The 20,201-nt window shown below is 50.4% G+C and overlaps 1 protein-coding gene across 2 annotated transcripts in view; it reads left to right on the top strand.

Annotated features, from left to right (window-relative positions):
- CORO2A (coronin 2A) overlaps nt 1-20,201 on the top strand; it is an 85,119-nt gene that overhangs the window by 29,848 nt on the left and 35,070 nt on the right. Inside the window, exons 1-3 of one of the 2 annotated variants that reach the window (XM_073346007.1) lie at nt 4,989-5,058; nt 10,370-10,570; nt 14,497-14,613. In XM_073346007.1, the coding sequence (XP_073202108.1) occupies nt 5,056-5,058; nt 10,370-10,570; nt 14,497-14,613 (321 nt within the window). In that variant the 5' untranslated portion in view covers nt 4,989-5,055. Of the gene's footprint in view, nt 1-4,988; nt 5,059-10,369; nt 10,571-14,496; nt 14,614-20,201 lie in introns of those variants that run through there. The other variant, XM_073346008.1, reaches the window with a different exon arrangement.

Below are 20,201 nucleotides of genomic sequence, written 5' to 3'. Positions count from 1 at the left end.
AATAGGATCACGCAGGTTCCTCTTGGTTTGTAGCACTTGTTTGAGAGCGTAAGCTGCTGCAGCTTCAGCTCAGTGGGGCTCTGGTGCTGGTCACAGAAAAGCAAAGAGGCAGATGGCTCACTTCAGAGCCCCAGCCCGACGTGGGGAGTTACACAGAGCGCTCGTCCCCTGGCCGAGAGCGGCCTGTTTCCTGTGCAAGACCCACTGTCAGCAAAAGGGCTCATCACACCACTGAGAACAGGCTCACACAGGCAGTGCCTTTCACTATGTCAGCCACTGATGAGTTGCCATGCTGTCCTTTCCTTTCAGTCAGCCACAACACCAGGTTATAATGTGGGCTGAGGAGACTCTCTGGGCATGTGGGGAGGCGGGGACAGAGGATCTGACTGTCCTAGGACAGATGGATGCACAATTGAAAATGTCTGTGAGGTTTGTTTGTCAATTAAAAGACCCACCTTTGCTTGCATTTGAAGAGCTGTCAGACAGTGTTCCTGAGCAGAGAAGCAAGGCTTAAAGGCAATGTGTGAGATACAGGCTAATGAAGATACAGGCTTCTTTCTTTTGCTATTATTTTGTACTCTCTCACACTCTGGAACCTTTATTTCTGTCTGGCTGCAGAGGCCTGTAGCTTCGAAAGGTCTTATTATTCCATAATCTTTTAGGCAACAGCAAATCCTGGATTGAGCCGTGAACTTCTCAGGGTTTGTCTACGTGGAGATGTTTCAGAGTAGCAGCCGTGTTAGTCTGTATTCGCAAAAAGAAACGGAGGACTTGTGGCACCTTAGAGACTCACCAATGCATTTGAGCATAAGCTATGTGGAGACTTAATGTGTGGCAAGCCAGGATGTGAATCTAGAGCGCCCCAGATGGCTGAGCACTACATGGCTGTGTGAAGCCTGCTACCTTGCACTACAGGTTCCCTAGTGCACTTTGACAGGCTGCTAAACAGCAAGAAATCAAAGTGCACAAGGAGAGAGCCCTCCCACCGACAAAAAACTTCCACCCCCAATGAGTGGCGGTAGCTTTGTTGGCAGGAGAGAGCATTGGAACAAAACAAAGATCTGTTAAGCAAGACCCCTCCTGTAACAGACAAGTGGCTTAGGTGCTTACTGGGGGTCCCAGAACCTGGCATTGCAGAGTGTTGAACCGGAGGCGCAGCCAAGTGCCCTAGCCACTGAGCTATCATGCCAGTGTTCCTCAAGTTCTCCTGTTTTATAAAAAGTTATTGAGCCAGAGAAACTGACTCTAGCTTGGGGACAAGGCACTCACGCGGGATACGGGCGAACCAGATTCAGGACTGTCTGACCAGAGCAGGAACTTGAATCTGGTTCTCGCACATTCCAGCTGAGCGTCCTAACCACCAGGGTGTTCTCAGGTGGGTCTCTCTCCTTTGTTTTGACCAGAAATTCCATCCTGGACCTGAGAAATCTTCCTGACAACTTGGTATTTTCCAATGAATTTTTTTAAAAAATTCCCAACAGTTCTCCTAGACGTGATCAATGAGACGTAAAATAGATTATCCATCATGTACTGCACATATCTGTGATTAACAGTATTAACAGGCACTATTGAACACTTTGGCTTGTAATCCTAGTTAATAGGTTTTAGGGTTTGTCCACATGGGGAATGACACTGAAATCACTCTGTCGGTTGCAATTCATCCCCTCAGTTACTTCAGTGTAGGTCGGTATATGGACTCTTATTTCAGTATGAAAATGCCTACTCCATTGTAATATAACTGACTTACTCCTCACTGACTTAACAAATTCAGTATAAAGGCACTGTTATCCCAAAATAAAAGCATCCACATTCAGACCTAAACCAAAATAGCGGAGAGGGTGAATCAGAACAGATAGAGTGATTCTGGTGTCCATCACTTGGACAAGTCCCAGACTTTCCTGGCTGAAGAGGGGAAGTGGAAGTTTACTCCATTACAGCTGCTAAATGATCCACTGTCCCATTTTCTCTTGACTGCCTCGTAATATTTCAGCAGATAAGTCTCCGTTAATAGAGTCCTACCAGGAAATGCTGTCTCATGGCCGTTAACAATGGTTCCAGTCAGGTACACTCTGTTTACAAAATGTATGGAGTTGCATGTTTCTTTTCCTTTGGAAAATTAAATATGGTTTTCTTTCTTTCTTTCTACAAATCCAATCTGCAGCTCTCTAGGGTGTAACATTTTTAAAAGATTGCCACCATCTGCCTTTTTCCAGCCTTGTTCCTTCTCCTGAAGGCACAGCAGAGACTGTACCCATGAGCAGGAAGTGTACATTAAAATTATTCAGATGAAACTGACAAACCCTCCCAGTTAATCCCTTAGGCTGTTCTGACAGGTGCTTTTCCAAGAAATGCCCTGTAGTGCTGACCTGGGTTTGACTGAAGAGGAAGTGCTTTGTCCCACTATTGCTAACACATTTGAGTCACTGGAACTACTCCCCTCCAGGCAGTTAGTTACCTGTTTGCAGCAGTGTTTGCTTGGTCAAGGCCTTAGCCTAGAAACTTGGGTATTGCTGCAATATGCAGAGGTCTGACGAGATGATCATGGTGGAGACATGAAAGGGAAACTCACACAGCTTCCTCATGAGGCCGGCAGCTGTTTGCACCAAGGCTGCTGACCCATGTACCCTACAGCGATTGCAGCTGTTCTTATCACAACAGGCTTCCACTTTGGAGGTATCGTCCTATGCAATACGACATGATCTGCATGGAGGGGGAGCAGATGGCAAGGGTTTGTCAATTTGTTGGACGATGTAGTCCTTCTGGATGGGTAAATAGCAGGAGACTGCTGCTTCAAGCAACATATGTAATAGTGATCCTGGAGAAACGTGAGCCCTCTTCAAATCGTGGTTAGGTTACACACGCATCTGTCTGAATGCCCTTGTAGTGTGAGGGCCTCCCTGGTGTAGCTCCGTGGCAGCCAATGAAGTTATCCTAGGAAGGAATTGGACCCTTTGCTTCCTATTCTCCCACTGGGTTTGTAACATTCTTCTCGCAGGTAAACTTCCAGAGGTGCAGTTTGGGTCCTGACAAGCCTCTCCAACGGAGGGTGCTACCTCAGCTCTAGCTTCACCTCCTGAGTCTGCAGAGGGAGTTGGAATTCGTAGGAGAGCTTGAAAAGAGCCCCTTCTTGGTCTAGCTGGAAATACGAGAAAGCATTTCCTCCTGGCATTTTGGCACTCCTGTTTCTGTAGTGCGCCTACCCGTCACACTGCCCCAATTCCACTCCTGGGGCAACTAATGCAGCCCTTTAACTCACTGAACATGGAGGGGAAGAAGCCTGAGCCAGTACATCGCTGACTTCCCTGCCACAAATCCTCCCCGAGCCCTTGAACAGGCAGCTCCCACGTGCTGGATGGATCTCTCTGAGTCCAGGGCCACATACAGGCTGTGAGCCAGTTTTCACTGTAAAAAACCTTTATGGAAAATCTGCAAGGCTAGGGATAGGGTCCTACCAGCCATTCTGACTTGCTTTCTCCTGAGAGCCCTAGGGACAAGGGAAAATCACTCTTGACCTTGAGCTGCTAATGCCTAGTGAGAGTTCTGTTTGCATGCAATAAGTGTCTTCTAGCAGAACTTGCTGCTCTGTGCTCATTCCAGGAAACCATCAGCGTCCTTGTCTGGCTCGCTCTACCCGGGAGCCAATCACCCTTGGAAAGTAAATCTCAGCTGTGCAGGTCTGAGTGGGACTGGAGCCTGCACATTTCAGCTACGTAAAATCCCTTGGGGAGGGGAAGGTTGGCACCCCCAGAGGAATAGTTGATAAAGCTTTGGACTCCCAGCTCACCAGTTTAACTTCAGTTCATGTTAAAAGTCTTGCCCTCTGGTGGAGGAGTTTGAGGTTGTGGGTGGTCTCAGCCCAGCTTGTGGCAGAGAGGTGTCCTCACCACAAAAAGCACCTTTCCAGCTGTCGCTAACTGTATTGATTTTGGGGGCCTGCTTCTTCTCCCCCACCAGGGCAGGATGAATGTGCTTTCCTGCTTTACGTAAGGGCAACGGGGTCCCCACCAATAGCATTGAAGGATAAAAGTATTTTACCAGTATGTGACTAAGGTGATGCATTCCCTTGCTCTGCAGAACTGCCCTGCTGTTGTTTTACTCGTGGATCTCCTGGCAGGGTGCTTTATTATATGTGGGATGTAGCTGAAACTTTGGGTTTGGACTAAAGCATTCAAAAGTCATGAGTCAAACCCCCAAATCATGAGATTAGCCTGAAAACTATAAGATTTTTTAAAGAAAGATTGGATTTGGGTTTTTTTCCTTCTCTTTTGATTTCGAAGCCATTAGGTTACACTTGCATCATCTTTTCAAGCTTTTCACCACAAATACAATGGCTAGAAATGGACTTTTCTTTAATGGAAGCCTAGAGTTTCATTATTTCACTTGACTCCATGAGCTGGGGCTTTAAGGGAAATACCAAATCTCTCAAGAGCTGGCAACACTGGGTTTTCCTGTGCTGTATTTTTTATTTACCCCAGTTTTTTGTACCCTAGTTCTCCTGACTGGTTCCAATATATTGTTTCGGAGCCCCCTCCCTTGAGAGCCCCATTTCACAGGCTGACTGGAAAGCCATGTTACAGCTTCTCTTGGGTGACTTGCTTTACAACCCACTACGGACTCTGCCCTGGGGAGCATGTCATGTAAAATGTTCCAAACTCGCACTGTGCAAAGAATTGCTTTGAAGCCCTAAAAAATAGCCAATCCCTGAGGCCAGAGGGAAACAAGCCAGGGCAGACAGCACAGCCTGGTTACCTGCCTGGCAGGGAGGGAAGGTGCTAGGCCACGCCCGTCCAGCCAGCGCGTCAGGTTCCCCTTTCGCGCTTGGCTGGCTCACAGACACACACACACATGCAGGCTGGTACACACCACAGACACACAAGTGTGCACGCAGGCTGCGCAGTGTGCTGTCAGGATGGCTTGCTAAGCGCCTTGCTTTTAGGTTGGGTTTTTTTATTTTAGCCCATTATATTATTGCCTTCCAGGGACGGACAGAAGGTAAAAGCCAAGATCCATAAACACTTCCTCCTTGTCCTTCCAGTCGGTCACACCTCAAGGGAGATGGTAAGTGGTTGCATGCTAAGCAGACGGTGTTGTAACATGTGCAGTCCAGCCCATGGCTGATTGGTTTTTGACAGCAGCGTGAGAGAGCAGCCTGAAGGGAATCGTTTCCATTCCCAAGCGGAAGCAAACCGGTAGGGAAAGACGACTCCACCACCTGCCCCGCAGGAGAGGTGTGCCGTGGTGTGTGCGGCCAACCCGGCAGCCTGCTCTGAAAGGCAGTCCTGCCTTCGAAGTGTCTGGGACTGTGCTGGCAGATGTACCGAGGGCTGAGGATTGTGCCTGGCCTGGAGCAATTGATTCGCTGATCTCAGTGCTCACTGCAGGAGCCGGGGTGCAGCTCTTAGATTGGCAGAACTGGAGGCATTTGTGGTGTGGTTTCATTCTCTCTCTTTCTGGGATGCTGAGTTTCAGTTGGCATTGCAGCTGAGAGGGATTGTTTTCTTTGGGTTTTGTTTTTGGTTTTTGACACATTGTGGTTTCCTCAGTATCCTGGAAAGGATTTGCTGCCAGAATCTGATTACACCCATTTCAGAAATCCCCTCCACAGTGGATCCTCGCTGATTCACCCCCTAGTTTATCGACAGGGGTGTTTTTACACAGATTTCGTTGCACTGGTGTGAACCCCCATGCGGATTCTCTCAAATGGGTTGAACCCTGGCTAATTACAGGGTCACTGTTACAGATTCATTCCCAGTGACACTGGTGTAAGATACGAACTACGTGAAGCTAAACCCAGGAAGCACACTGTAATGGATTTGCATGTCCACTCTGCAGTCTGCACCGTTTTAATGAATTGCTTTGAAACCTGGTGTAAGTTGTACCAGAGCCACTTCTGCATGGAGCCTAGCCCTAGGCATGGTAATTGCTGCTGGTTTCGTCTCCTCGCTCTGCCTGCTAGCCACTGTCAATGAACTCAGACCACTTGCAGAGCTCACTCTCCCATAGCTTGGCTTGATGTGTACATGTCACAAACAGGAGACTAAAATAGGGTTGTCAACTTTCTAATTGCACAAAACCAAACACTCTAGCCCTGCCCCTTGCCCGAGGCCCCCCCACCCACCCACTACATTCCCCCTCCCTCTGTGGCTCGCTCTTCCCCACCCTCACTCACTTTCACTGGGCTAGGGCAGGGGGTTGGAGTGCAGGGGGGGTGAGGGCTCTGGCTTGGGGTGCGGGTTCTGGGGTAGGGCTGGGGTTGAGGGGTTTGGGGTTCACGAGGGGGCTCCAGGCTGGGATGTGGGGCTGAGGGATTCGGAGAGTGGGAGGGGGCTGTGGGTTGAGGCAGGGAGTTGGATTTTGGGAGGGGGTGAGGGCCCTGGGCTGGGGGTGCTTGCTCTGGGGTGGGGGTGGGGATGAGGGGTTTGGGATGCAGGAGGGGGCTCCAGGTTTGGGGGGGCTCAGGGCTTGGGCATGAGGTTGGGGTGCAGGAGGGGGTATAGGCTCTGGGCTTGGGTTGCAGGCTCTGGGATGGGGCCGGGGATGAGGGTTTTGGGGTGCAAGAGGGGACTCCAGGTTTGGGGCAGGGGGTTGGGGCTTGGGGTTGAGGTGCGGGCTTACCTTAGGTGGCTCCCAGTCAGCAGCACAGCGGGGCTAAGGCAGGCTTCCTGCCTGTCCTGACACTGAGTTGCACGCATCCTGGAAGTGGCCAGCAGGTCCAGTGCTAGTAGGTGGGGGGTGGGGGCAGTGCGCGGAGACCCATAGCTCCCACGTCTAGGAGCCGGACCTGCTGGCCGCTTCTGGGGCTCAGCACAGTGCTAGGACAGGTAGGGAATAGCCTGCCTTAGCACCAGTGACCGGACCCGCCAGGGCATAGGCGTCAACTTCCCCTCTGCCCGGTGGGTGCTCGACCCCCACCACCCTTGGCCCCATCCCTGCACCACCCTTGCCCTGCCCCGTTCCACCCTTTCCCCCAAGTCCCCGCCCCTGCCTCGTCTCTTCTCCGTCTCCTCCCCTGAGCGCACCGCATCCCTGCTCCTTCGCCTCCCTCCCAGAAAGTCCTAAGCACCGCCAAACAGCTGTTAGTCGGTGGGGGAGCAGGCAGTGCTGGGAGGGAGGGGGAGCAGCAGTGATGCGGCGCACTCAGGGGGGAAGAAGGAGGCAAGGAGTGGGGAGCTTGGCTGCCGGTGGGTGTGGAGCACCTGCTAATTTTTCCTATGGGTGCTCCAACCCCGGAGCACCCACGGAGTCAGCGCCTATGTACCAGGGTCCCTCTTCAACAGGGTGTTCTGGACAAGCCCTCCCTGAGGTTGTGTTTCCTGTCTTACCTTTGCGGGGGAAGGGACAGCTCAGTGGTTTGAGCATTGGCCTGCTAAACCCAGGGTTGTGAGTTCAATCCTTGAGGGGGCCATTTAGGGATTTGGGGCAAAAATTGGGGCTTGGTCCTGCTTTGAGCAGGGGGTTGGACTAGATGACCTCCTGAGGTCCCTTCCAACCCTGATATTCTCTGATTCTATGAAAACTGGACACCTGGTCACCCTAGACTAAAGCCAGGTAATCTCTGGCCCTAGGGCAGTTGCATTGCCAGGGGAGCAGAAGGGCAGCCTGTCTCATGCACTGACCCTTGGGAGCTGGATTCGGCTGTATTGAGCTGAAGACCCCCCAGTGTATTGTTGGGATAATTGGTGACACTCTGGGGGTATATGCAGCACTGAGCAAGGGGCAGGAAAAGGCAGGCCTGACTACGTTTTTAATCAGCAAAACTCCCAGTGAGCTAGCGTTTGCCTGAATAAGGATTCAGCAAAAAACTGACTAGTATTCTCAGGATGTAGCCCATAGTCCTTCTTCTGAGATACTTGCAATGAAAGGGGCAGATGCTCATCTGATGTAAATTGTCATAACTCCTTGGAAGTCAACATTGTATTATTACATTAATATCACATTGCACCCAACATTGCTTGTCCAGCTTTTCCTTGTTAACTTATGCCTTCCAATAACTTAACAAGCTCAGTTTGTTGTCAGGAAAACCTTGTCAAGCAACGAAAAGAGAATATTCCAGGAAACCTGCAAACAAGCCAAGACTTCTGGGAAAGTACAGGAAGTAAAAGCATTGCACAAAGCAGTGAAGAAATCCCAAAGATAGGACAAGCCAAAGCTCTGAAAAGAAGAGGCTCAACAATTCCAGGAGGTGTCAAAAAAACAAGATCTGAAAACAATATACAAAAAAGATAAGTTGTATGGAAACACAATCAGGCCAACGATGCAAGCAGCAAGGAAGGTACCGGTGAACGGACTACAAAGGTTGATGAGGTGCTGGAAGTATGGAAGGAGCATTTTGACAAAGGGCTGACTCCTGTAGGTCATCCAGAGGCAACCATTCAAGACATGCTAGATGAACAGGGCAGCTTGCAAGACCGAATGGATAGCAGCACTGAACCATCGCCAGAAGAAGAAATAGAAAGAGCAGTGAAACAGTTAAAAATGGGAAAGCTGCAGGAACAGACAATAGAACAGCAGAGCTGCTAAAAGCTGGTGGGACAAGTGCTCTCAAAGCATTAGGAAAAATAAATAAGATGGTATGAGTGCAAGAGAAGATACTGGATGACTGGCTAAAGACAATAATTGTATCAATCCTGAAGAAAGGAGATTCTGTCAATCTGAAGAACTGGAGAGGTATAGGCTTCTGCTGCTGCTGCTTCTTCACATGCTTGCACATGTCCATCCCAATGTCGGTGTGCGCGTGCCCCAACCACAGTTACTGGAATTTTTTCCCTTAGTGGTATCCCTTGGTTCGGCTCCAGCGCCCTCTGATGCCACATGCCCATAGCACTGGTATAAGGGGCCCTGCTGACCCCATGCCCCTTTAGTTCCTTCTTACTGCCCATGACGGTGGCTGGAACTCCTCTCATTGCTCAGGCAGTTCTTCCCAGTGATTTCCGTCTCTTCTCTAGTTCACATAGTTATTGTCGTTTCCTTTAATCGATAGTTAGTAGTAGTAGTTAGTGTGTTCGGACACCTTCGCACTTGGTTGGAGAGGCTTGTCTGCCCCCCAGTGCTGGGGTATGCCTCGGTCAGTGGGCTTCAAGCCCTGCGCTTCCCGCGGCAGGTTGATGCCATTGAGCGACCTGCACGTGAGCTGTCTCAAGTGCTGTGGGGAAGCTCACAGGAAAGACCACTGGCAGATCTGCAGAGACTTCAAACCCTGCACCAAGAAAGACTGGGCAGCGAGGTTGAAAATCCTCCTCCTGGAGGCTGCCCTAAGACCAGCATTGGAGCTGCACTCAAACTCAGCACCAAGCACGTCAGCTTTGGTGTTGATTGCTCCTCCTGCTGGTCGGGAGTCCTGGCACCGATGATCTTCTCCGGTGCCTAAAAAGAAGCACTGAAAGCACCAGGAGAAAAGTTGATCATTGGTGCCAAAGTCAAGCTGACAAGAGGACCGGGATTGGCTCAGGCCTCTCTCCCTCCCCGGCACTGCAGCAGCCGGTTCCTTTGGCCTTCAGTTCCTTCAGTGGCAAGTCACTCCTAAGACTGGAGTTGGCAGCGCCTGGGTCCAGGATGCGCTGTCTCAAGCCTGGGCTGTACTTACAGCTTAAACTGGCATTGCTCTGTCGGTCAGCAGTGTGAAAACCCCACGTTTCCCAGCAGCACAGCTATGCCGACAGCCCCCCCCGCGCCCCCCCCCCCCCCCGTCAGCGTAGAGACAGCTATGCTGGCAGAAGACGGCTTCTGTTGACGGAGCTACTGTTGTTTGGGGAGGCGGTGACCCTACACTGGTAGAACTCCTCCTTCCGCAGGTGTACACTACCAGGTAACCCGGCAGAGGCAGTTTAGGGGGGGGGGGTGTGTGTGTGTGTGCGGGGGGGGGCGGATAGGAGGAACACAACACCTGGCATCTCTTCCCACTGCAAGGGCTCTCAGGTGGCCAGTCCCACCATCGCAAGTGAGTACTGGAGTGATCCGGCCCCTCTCCAGAAGGGGAGCACAATGCTGTCTTTGCTGAGCTGCTGGCAGTTTGATTTCGGGTGTGGCTGCAGGGCTGGGCTTGGCTGACTGCGCTGGTGGCCTTGGGAGGCGCTTGGGGTGGGGCAAGATAAGATAAAGGGAGAAGGGCCCGTGAGTGGTCTGAAAGGGGAAATTTGGGGGGGTCACAAACCAGAGGAGAGGGAAATAGCTCCAGGGGCGTGTGCGCACTGCCCCCAGGTCAGGACCCGGCATTCTGCAGACAGGTGTGCACTGGGGCTGCTTGCGCTGCAGGTGTAAGCAGGCATGAGTTAGTGGGAGGCGCTGGGCTGAATTTCAAACCCACGCCAACGTCCGATAGCAAGGGGATGGTCCCTGCCTCACCACCTGTCTTGTGTTTTGACTGCTGCAGATGTCCTGGCACCCTCAGTACCGGAGTTCCAAGTTCCGCCATGTGTACGGCAAGCCTGCTAGCAAGGAGAAGTGCTACGACTGCGTCCCCATCACCTGCAGTGTGCACGACACCCACTTCTGCGCTGTCAACCCCCACTTCATTGCTGTCGTGACAGAGTGTGCAGGGGGCGGGGCCTTCCTCGTGATCCCCATCTGTCAGGTGAGCAAGGCCAGCAGGGCCCAGGGGGCATGGGCTGCCCCTTCTCCTGATAGCCCGCGCTGGAGCAGCAGGGATCCAAGGTGGTGGTGATGGCAATGGGAAGGCTTGGGTATTGCTCCTGCCTGTTTTTCAAAATGCATGGTAGGGCCAGAGGCTCTTTGGGACAGGGACCCTCTGTTACATGTTTGTACAGCACCCAGCCCAGCAAGGGTCTGCATATCCATCCCTCCCTCCCAGTGTTTTATCCTGATGCTCATCACCATGGCGTCTGGGCGCCTTCCATGCTTCTGGGAGCAACTGCAAAACAATAATAAACAATAACCATAAACTGTAGAAAGGGAGAGAGCAAATAGCTCTGTAATTACATGGTTCTAGCTTTTGTTCACAGACAAGGAGCCTTTTTGGCCTCTGAACTAATCCCTGATTAAAGAATAGAGGCGACTCGGTGGCCATGCAGAGCACTGTAGGCCCCTGATCCGCACGTAACTTTAGTGGGACTATTCATGTTCTTAAAGCTAAAGTCTTGCTTCCGAGTTCACTGAATCAGGGTCGAGAGCGGGACAACAGAAAGGAGAGGGGTTATTTGACATTTATTTATTTAGATCCCACTTCAGGAGAGTTAAGCACATGCTTAAGAGCTGTCCTGCATTCCTGTATTCAACTTGCTTTAGTCTTTAGCACGAGAAGAGAGGGCTCTTGGTGCCTGGACAGCACATCACACTGCCCGTGCAGGGGCCCCGGAACAGAGAGGTCCAGGGGGTCGTGGCCTCCCACTTTTGAAGGTGGATGGGCCTAGACTATCCACTTTTCGCCACAGGCATAACCCCCTGCCCCTCCTCTTCCCCTCGAGGCCCCACCCACCAGACAGGCTGGAAGCTGGAGCCCAGTCCAGGTAAGAGTGGCCCAGGAAGCCAGGGCAGCTCTGGGGAGCCATGGACCCTCCACCTGCCTGGGGAGGGGCGGGGGCCCGAGAACAGCCCCCTGCTCATGTCCCCACCCCACTGGGCTCCTCGCCCAGGGCAGGTGGAGGATCCATGTCTCCCCACGGCTGCCTGCTCACCTTTTACCCTAACCCAGCTCCGGCTTCCAGCTTGGCCTGGAGGTGGGGTCTTGGGGGCCGAAGAGCTGCAGCCAGGCCATGGTAAGAGCTGGGTGGGCAGCTGTGGGGGGCTGTAGACCCTCCACCTGCCCAGGGCACGGAGCCTGAGGGGCAGGGACATGGGCCGGGGGTTGCTCTCAGGCCCCCCCATCCCAGGCAGCAGTTTTAAAATAAATATAAGGAAACACTTCTTCACACAACGCACAGTCAAGCCGTGGAACTCCTTGCCAGGGCATGTTGTGAAGGCCGAAAGTATAGCTGTATTCAGAAAAGAACTAGATCAGTTCAGGGAGAACAGGTCCATCAATGGCTATTAGCCAACACGGTCTGGGATAGAAAATCATGCTCTGGGTGTCCCTAAACCTCCGGCTGCCAGAAGCTGGGACTGGACAACTGGGGATGAATGACTTGATAAGTGCCCTGTTCTGTTCATTCCCTCTGCCATAGTCCAGGGTGCAATCCAGACCAGCGAGGGGGTTGTCACCACCTGCCCTGCAACCTTGGGTGCCTCACAATGGTTTGCTGCTGTAGCTCCCAATCTGGGAAACGCACAAACTGCCAAACAGCATGCAGGTCACCGCCTGAGTCTCCGTGTACAGCTGCGGTCCTTGGTCTAGCAATTCTGACCTGAGCAGCCTGTCAGCAACACCCCAGCCATACTCCGGCTTCCAGCAGCCTTGGTTACCCACTTGCAGGGTGACTCCACCACACTCCTCGTCCCGGATTTTTCCCAAAACGTATGTTCTGTGGTGTCCAGCCCTTTGCTGGACAGTTCAGATATTAGAGGGCCATGGCTCCTGTAAGGGGTCAATATCCAACAGTTTGCGACTTTAACTGGAATTACCCAAACAGCTCTGTTTAAACGCAGCACTGGATTCGTTGAGATTAAAAAAATAAAACAAGTTTATTTAACTACAAAGAACTAGATCTTAAGTGAATACAAGTAGAAGGCATTAAATTCAGAAAAGGTTACAAGAGAAATAAAGATAAAATGCTTCCTAGTTTCTAAAACTTAACAAACTAGACTTGTGTGACGATGTGACTCAGCAGGGAGGGGGGAGTGTTAACCTGGGAATGTGCCCTGGGGATGGGAGACCTGAGAGCCTGTCACCTGAGCCAGGAGGGGGAGGGGGAGGTAACACCTCTGCCCAGGAATGTGAACAGAGGCTGCAGCAGGGAACCTGCTGGGTGGGTTTAGTTTCAGTTTGGGGCTGGGTGGAGGAACACAGGGAACCCCAGGGCTGGGGTCTAAGCTCCCTGCTCCCCCAGAAGGACTTGACTGAGGGGTCCTGGGTGTACCCACAAGCTCTGTTTTGGACTGTGTTCCTGTTGTCCAATAAACCTTCTGTTTTACTGGCTGGCTGAGAGTCTCAGTGAATCCCAGAAAGAGGGGTGCAGGGCCTGGACTCCCCCACACTCCGTGACAGCTTGGTTCAAGGTAAAATCCTTACCACAGGTTCCCAGTAGCATTGCTGACCAAATTTTCAGGCCAGGCTGTCTCCCAGAGTCCAAGGGCTGCTTCCTTTGTTGTGTTAGGTGAAAGAGAGAGCGGGGTAGAGAGGGATACGTTGGGGTGTTCTTGAAGTTTCAAGATTCAAGAAGTAAGGAAGGCAATGTGGAGTCTGGGAGTGAAGGTGGCTCCTTGCTCTTTCTTCTCCCCTGTGTATGGCGAAAAGCAGATTTGCCTTGGATCCTGCCACTTCCCCCTCTTGCTGTCTCAAGGACTCTGCTTACTACTTATATGTAAACTGAGGTAAATACACACGCCTTTGTTTAGGATAGACCTGTGCTTTTGCCTAGTCAGGGCTGAACATTTGCTAACATCATCATACAGGGGAATTCATAACTTTACATATAATGTTGCTACATAAATTCACCATCCAATAATTGACGCGAGTTGTTTTCAAATGATACCTCACGAGGCATATTTTATACAAAGATTTTTACAGTGGTGTGTATGGTGTGCATACAGGAGTGCATTCGGTCTTGCTCTCTGAAGGTTCTGGCACTGGCCACTGTATGAAGACAAGACCTTGGGCTAGATGGATCAGTGATCTGACCCAATAGGGCCGTTCTTCTGTTCACTACTGACTCACTTTCCTGTTTTCCATTAGCAAGGGTTGGCACTGAGCTGTAGAGTTTTCCCGAAGCCCTTTGTCTGTCGTCAAATCCATTCCAGTCCATTGCAGCCCCCTTGTGATGAGAGCTAGGAATCAGGCTGCTCCTTACTCATTACCACCATTTGGGATGTGGTCAGTGGCTCCAGGATGCTGCCCTATTCCTTGGCAGGGCTCAATCATCATAAGGCTTTTCTCCTGTAGGCGCTCAGAGGGAGTGTGGCAAGGCAAAGACGAAGAAGCAGGTCTGCACTAGAAACCTGCACTAGAAACAACTGACGCAGCTGTGCCGCTGTGGGGCTTCTGGTGAAGATGCTCTAAGTTCTCCTGTCAGCTTAATAACTCCGCCTCTGTGAACGGCGGTAGCTATGTCGGCAGGAAAAGCTCTCCCGTCAACGTAGCGCTGTCTACACGGGGGTTTAAGGTTGGTATAACTACATCACTCAAGAGTGTGGATCTTTCACATTCCCGAGGGAAGTAGTTATACCGAAGTAAGTATGTAGTGTCAGCCTGTCCTGAGCTTAGGAGGACATGGCTTTAAGGGCAAGCAAGGACCCATTTCCAGTAAACTGAGCACTGTGGATCTTGCTATGTGAGGTGCCAAGGAGCTTAGCTCCAGCCTTGTAGGGCCAGCCTGCATGGAGACCTCCTGCTATTCTGTGGCCAAATGTAGCCTTTCTGAGCTAACAGAGCCTTGCTGTTCTTTTCAGACAGGCAAGCTTGATCCTCACTACCCCAGGGTGTGCGGGCACAAAGGAAATGTCCTGGACATCAAGTGGAGCCCTTTTGATGACTTTGTAATCGCTTCCTCTTCTGAAGATGCCACTGTAAGTTTCCTGGCTCGTTCTGTGTTACTAATTCGCTGGAGTACTATCATGGATGGTTATAAACTGTTCAGGAAGGACAGGCAGGGCAGAAAAGGTGGGGGAGTAGCACTGTATGTAAGGGAGCAGTATGACTGCTCAGAGCTCCGGTACGAAACTGCAGAAAAACCTGAGAGTCTCTGGATTAAGTTTAGAAGTGTGAGCAACAGGAGTGATGTAGTGGTGGGAGTCTGCTATAGACCACCGGACCAGGGGGATGAGGTGGATGAGGCTTTCTTCCGGCAGCTCGCGGAAGCTACTAGATCGCACGCCCTGGTTCTCATGGGTGACTTTAATTTTCCTGATATCTGCTGGGAGAGCAGTACAGCGGTGCATAGACAATCCAGGAAGTTTTTGGAAAGCGTAGGGGACAATTTCCTGGTGCAAGTGCTAGAGGAGCCAACTAGGGGGGGAGCTTTTCTTGACCTGCTGCTCACAAACCGGGAAGAATTAGTGGGGGAAGCAAAAGTGGACGGGAATCTGGGAGGCAGTGACCATGAGTTGGTTGAGTTCAAGATCCTGACACAGGGAAGAAAGGTAAGCAGCAGGATACGGACCCTGGACTTCAGGAAAGCAGACTTCGACTCCCTCAGGGAACGGATGGGTAGGATCCCTTGGGGGACTAACATGAAGGGGAAAGGAGTCCAGGAAAGCTGGCTGTATTTCAAGGAATCCCTGTTGAGGTTACAGGGACAAACCATCCCGATGTGTCGAAAGAATAGTAAATATGGCAGGCGACCAGCTTGGCTTAACAGTGAAATCCTAGCGGATCCTAAGCATAAAAAAGAAGCTTACAAGAAGTGGAAGGTTGGACATATGACCAGGGAAGAGTATAAAAATATTGCTCGGGCATGTAGGAATGAAATTAGGAGGGCCAAATCGCACCTGGAGCTGCAGCTAGCGAGAGATGTTAAGAGTAACAAGAAGGGTTTCTTCAGGTATGTTGGCAACAAGAAGAAAGCCAAGGAAAGTGTGGGCCCCTTAATGAATGAGGAAGGCAACATAGTGACAGAGGATGTGGAAAAAGCTAATGTACTCAATGCTTTTTTTGCCTCTGTCTTCACGAACAAGGTCAGCTCCCAGACTGCTGTGCTGGGCATCACAACATGGGGAGTAGAGAGCCAGCCCTCTGTGGAAAAAGAGGTGGTTAGGGACTATTTAGAAAAGCTGGACGTGCACAAGTCCATGGGGCCGGACGAGTTGCATCCGAGAGTGCTGAAGGAACTGGCGGCTGTGATTGCAGAGCCATTGGCCTTTATCTTTGAAAACTCGTGGCGAACGGGGAAAGTCCCGGATGACTGGAAAAAGGCTAATGTAGTGCCAATCTTTAAAAAAGGGAAGGAGGAGGATCCTGGGAACTACAGGCCAGTCAGCCTCACCTCAGTCCCCGGAAAAATCATGGAGCAGGTCCTCAAGGAATCAATCCTGAAGCACTTACATGAAAGGAAAGTGATCAGGAACAGTCAGCATGGATTCACCAAGGGAAGGTCATGCCTGACTAATCTAATCGCCTTTTATGATGAGATTACTGGTTCTGTGGATGAAGGGAAAACAGTGGATGTATTGTATCTTGACTTTAGTAAAGCTTTTGACACGGTCTCCCACAGTATTCTTGTCAGCAAGTTAAAGAAGTATGGGCTGGATGAATGCACTATAAGGTGGGTAGAAAGTTGGCTAGATTGTCGGGCTCAACGGGTAGTGATCAATGGCTCCATGTCTAGTTGGCAGCCGGTGTCAAGTGGAGTGCCCCAGGGGTCGGTCCTGGGGCCGGTTTTGTTCAATATCTTCATAAATGATCTGGAGGATGGTGTGGATTGCGCTCTCAGCAAATTTGCGGATGATACTAAACTGGGAGGAGTGGTAGACACGCTGGAGGGCAGGGATAGGATACAGAGGGACCTAGACAAATTGGAGGATTGGGCCAAAAGAAATCTGATGAGGTTTAATAAGGATAAGTGCAGGGTCCTGCACTTAGGACGGAAGAACCCAATGCACAGCTACAGACTAGGGACCGAATGGCTCGGCAGCAGTTCTGTGGAAAAGGACCTAGGGGTGACAGTGGACAAGAAGCTGGATATGAGTCAGCAGTGTGCCCTTGTTGCCAAGAAGACCAATGGGATTTTGGGATGTATAAGTAGGGGCATAGCAAGCAGATCGAGGGACGTGATCGTCCCCCTCTATTCGACATTGGTGAGGCCTCATCTGGAGTACTGTGTCCAGTTTTGGGCCCCACACTACAAGAAGGATGTGGATAAATTGGAGAGAGTCCAGCGAAGGGCAACAAAAATGATTAGGGGTCTGGAACACATGACTTAAGAGGAGAGGCTGAGGGAACTGGGATTGTTTAGTCTGCGGAAGAGAAGAATGAGGGGGGATTTGATAGCTGCTTTCAACTACCTGAGCGGTGGTTCCAGAGAGGATGGTTCTAGACTATTCTCAGTGGTGGAAGAGGACAGGACAAGGAGTAATGGTCTCAAGTTGCAGTGGGGGAGGTTTAGGTTGGATATTAGGAAAAACTTTTTCACTAGGAGGGTGGTGAAACACTGGAATGCGTTGCCTAGGGAGGTGGTGGAATCTCCTTCCTTAGAAGTTTTTAAGGTCAGGCTTGACAAAGCCTTGGCTGGGATGATTTAATTGGGGATTGGTCCTGCTTTTGAGCAGGGGGTTGGACTAGATGACCTCCTGAGGTCCCTTCCAACCCTGATATTCTATGATTCTAATGCTCTTCCTTGGGAAAGAAATACAAAATACCACCCCAAAGACACAGAGTCAATGTTGCAGGTTGTGACGTTCCCTTCTGGTGTTATCTGGACCAGTGATCTGCTAAGTCACTCCAATCCTTGACTCTGGGAGCTAGCCTTACCCTGCTCTGCTGTGAGAACCCTCACTCCTGGGCTGTTCACGCACAGCTTCTGGCATGTAAGCTGCTCCTTGGATTGTGCAGCCGAATGACACTAGCCAATATCTCTGGTCCCAGACACAACCCTAGGAACCTCTGTCTTGCGGTGCCCAGTTATGCCTGCTGGACGCTGCAAGTTTATATGAGTTTGTCAGTTTACCAAAGAAATTGATATGTACCAGGCTTATTATCCCAAGGGGAGTCTCTGACATGCTTCAAACCAAACGCACTGCTTCAGGTAGAATAAACAGATTTATTCACTACAAAGATAGATTTTAAGTAATTATAAGTCAAAGCATAACAAGTCAGATTTGGTCAAATGCAATAAAAGCAAAACGCATTCTAAGCTGATCTTAACACTTTCAGTGCCCTTACAAACTTAGATGCTTCTCACCACAGGCTGGCTGGTTGCCCTTCAGCCAGGCTCTCCCCTTTGATCAGCGCTTCAGTTGCTTGGTGCGGTGTCTGTAGATGGAGGTGGGAGAGAGAGCGAGAGAGAGAGCATGGCAAATGTCTCTCCCTTTTATAACGTCCTTTCTTCCCTCTTGGCTTTGCCCCGCTCCCCCCCTTCAGAGTCAGGTGAGCATTACCTTATTGCAGTCTCAAACTGACCAAAGGAAGGGGGTGACTCACTCAAGAGTCCAACAGATCCTTTGTAGCAGTCGAGGCCAGCATCCTTTGTTCCCATGAGGCTGGGCTGCGTTTGTCCCATACCTGCCCTGATGAGAGGTGAACTGTCTCTCTGTTCTTGGAGAGTTTTTCCTGTGCTTATTTAAGCCATGAGGATACATTTTCAGCCTCATAATTATATACATGAAATTATAACCTGTAACATTACTGTAACAACAATTACTATAAGACACTATAATAACAATGCTCAGTGCAGCATGAGCCTTCCGAAGACACCCAACATAACAAACTTTGTATTGGATACCACACAGTCATTTTATAAAGATGAACATGGGGGTTTAGGGTGTTCCCCGCAGGTACAGAACATCACACAGGAGTTTGGGGCAATGACCTTGGTTGTGGTGTGTTTGTGCCAGGTTGTTTTTACTGACAGTTTCAGCAGTGACAATGTTCAGATATCCAGCTCTCCCACATAACAGAGAGGTGAAGTAATTAGAAATGCATTCCACTGGTATCTCTCTCTCACATTAGAGTTCAGGATTCCATAGTGTTTTCCTTCCTATCTTGCACTACATGGTCCACGTTGTGATGGGTCTCTCCCTGACAGCATTCCAAGTGCTCAGCTTCCACTGTCATGGATGACAGCTTTGCACAAAACCTAAAAGCCGGATCTGAGCCTGGATGGACAACCAGGGAATGTTAATGCCTCCTCAGACATTTCAATTTATGCCAAATCTTTGTTTCATGATTTGGCTAAAAGCTGTCTGGGAGGCCAATTCGAATGCATACAGCTCCAATTCGTACTCCTGGGGGAATTCTGCACCAAAATATTAAAAATTCTGCATGCAATATTTTAAAATTCTGCATATTTTATTTGTCAAAATAACACCATATAATCACACCAGTTTCAATTATTTTGTAATTTATTTCAGAATACTGATCTGCAACTATGTCTGTAACAATACAGACACAAAATTCCACCAGGAGTAGAGAGTTAAGGAAACCCCTATGACAACCCAGTTCCTATTTCTTTGCCCCCTACCCACCAGAGCCCAGCAGGGGGGCCAGACACCCACACCCCCTGGGATGCACCCCAGCCCAGACACTTGCACCCCCCACCAGAGCCCAGCTGTGCCTCCCCAGCTCGGACCCCCTCAGCCCAGACACTCATGTCTCCTCCCCACCAGAGCCCAGCCACAGGCCCCCCCAGCGCGACACCCACACCCCTAGCCCCAGAGCCCAGCTGCAGGGCGCTCCCCAGCCCAGACACTCACACCTGCTCCCCACCAGAGCCCAGGATCCAGAAGGAGAAACAGTCTGATGTTGGGTCCCAGGCTTGTACAGAGTTTCCTCCACGCCCCCTCCTTCCTTCAGGGCATGCTGGGTACTGCAGCTGCCAGGAACCCTCCAGCTTCCTCCCCCCTTCTCCCCGCAGCAGTGTCTTCTCTTTGCAAGTTGGGCTCTGTGGGTCCTGCACCCCCCGAGTGGCGGCCAGCAGCTCTGCAGCCCATTTCTGTAGGAGGAAATGGAAATTCTGCTCACACAACATTAATTTCTGCGCAAATTATGCATTATGCAATGGGAGTAAATTGGAATTTACTGAAATAAATGGAATTCATTGATTATTGGATCATCTCTGCAATGAATAGGCAATTTCTGTCAGTGTGGCCTGCCTCTGTACTGCTGGTGAAGAGGAGAATCATGAGAGTTCGTGGTCAAGAAAGGGGGTCAATTTTACAAATTTGCTGAGGTGCCAGTTAGATTTTAAAGCTGAAATCTAATAAGCTAGATTTGCCAATTGGATAAATGTTATAACCAATATTAGACTGGAACCTAATATGATAATACCATTTTACTGAGTCTGGGGGTCATTAGCTTACCAATTTAATGCTAGGTTCTTTTCAGGTCAACTTTTAACTTGAACAGTTTTTAAAATCAGGACACTTGCTTGTTCGTAACCAATCAACAATTTATAATTCAACCAGAACCACATCAATATACAATCAGCAGTGCACCAATCAAG

This window comes from Lepidochelys kempii, chromosome 5 (assembly GCF_965140285.1).
Source record: "Lepidochelys kempii isolate rLepKem1 chromosome 5, rLepKem1.hap1, whole genome shotgun sequence".
Classification (NCBI taxonomy): domain Eukaryota; kingdom Metazoa; phylum Chordata; order Testudines; family Cheloniidae; genus Lepidochelys; species Lepidochelys kempii.
Note: the sequence above shows the minus strand (reverse complement) of the source record. Positions and strands in the feature narration are given on the sequence as shown.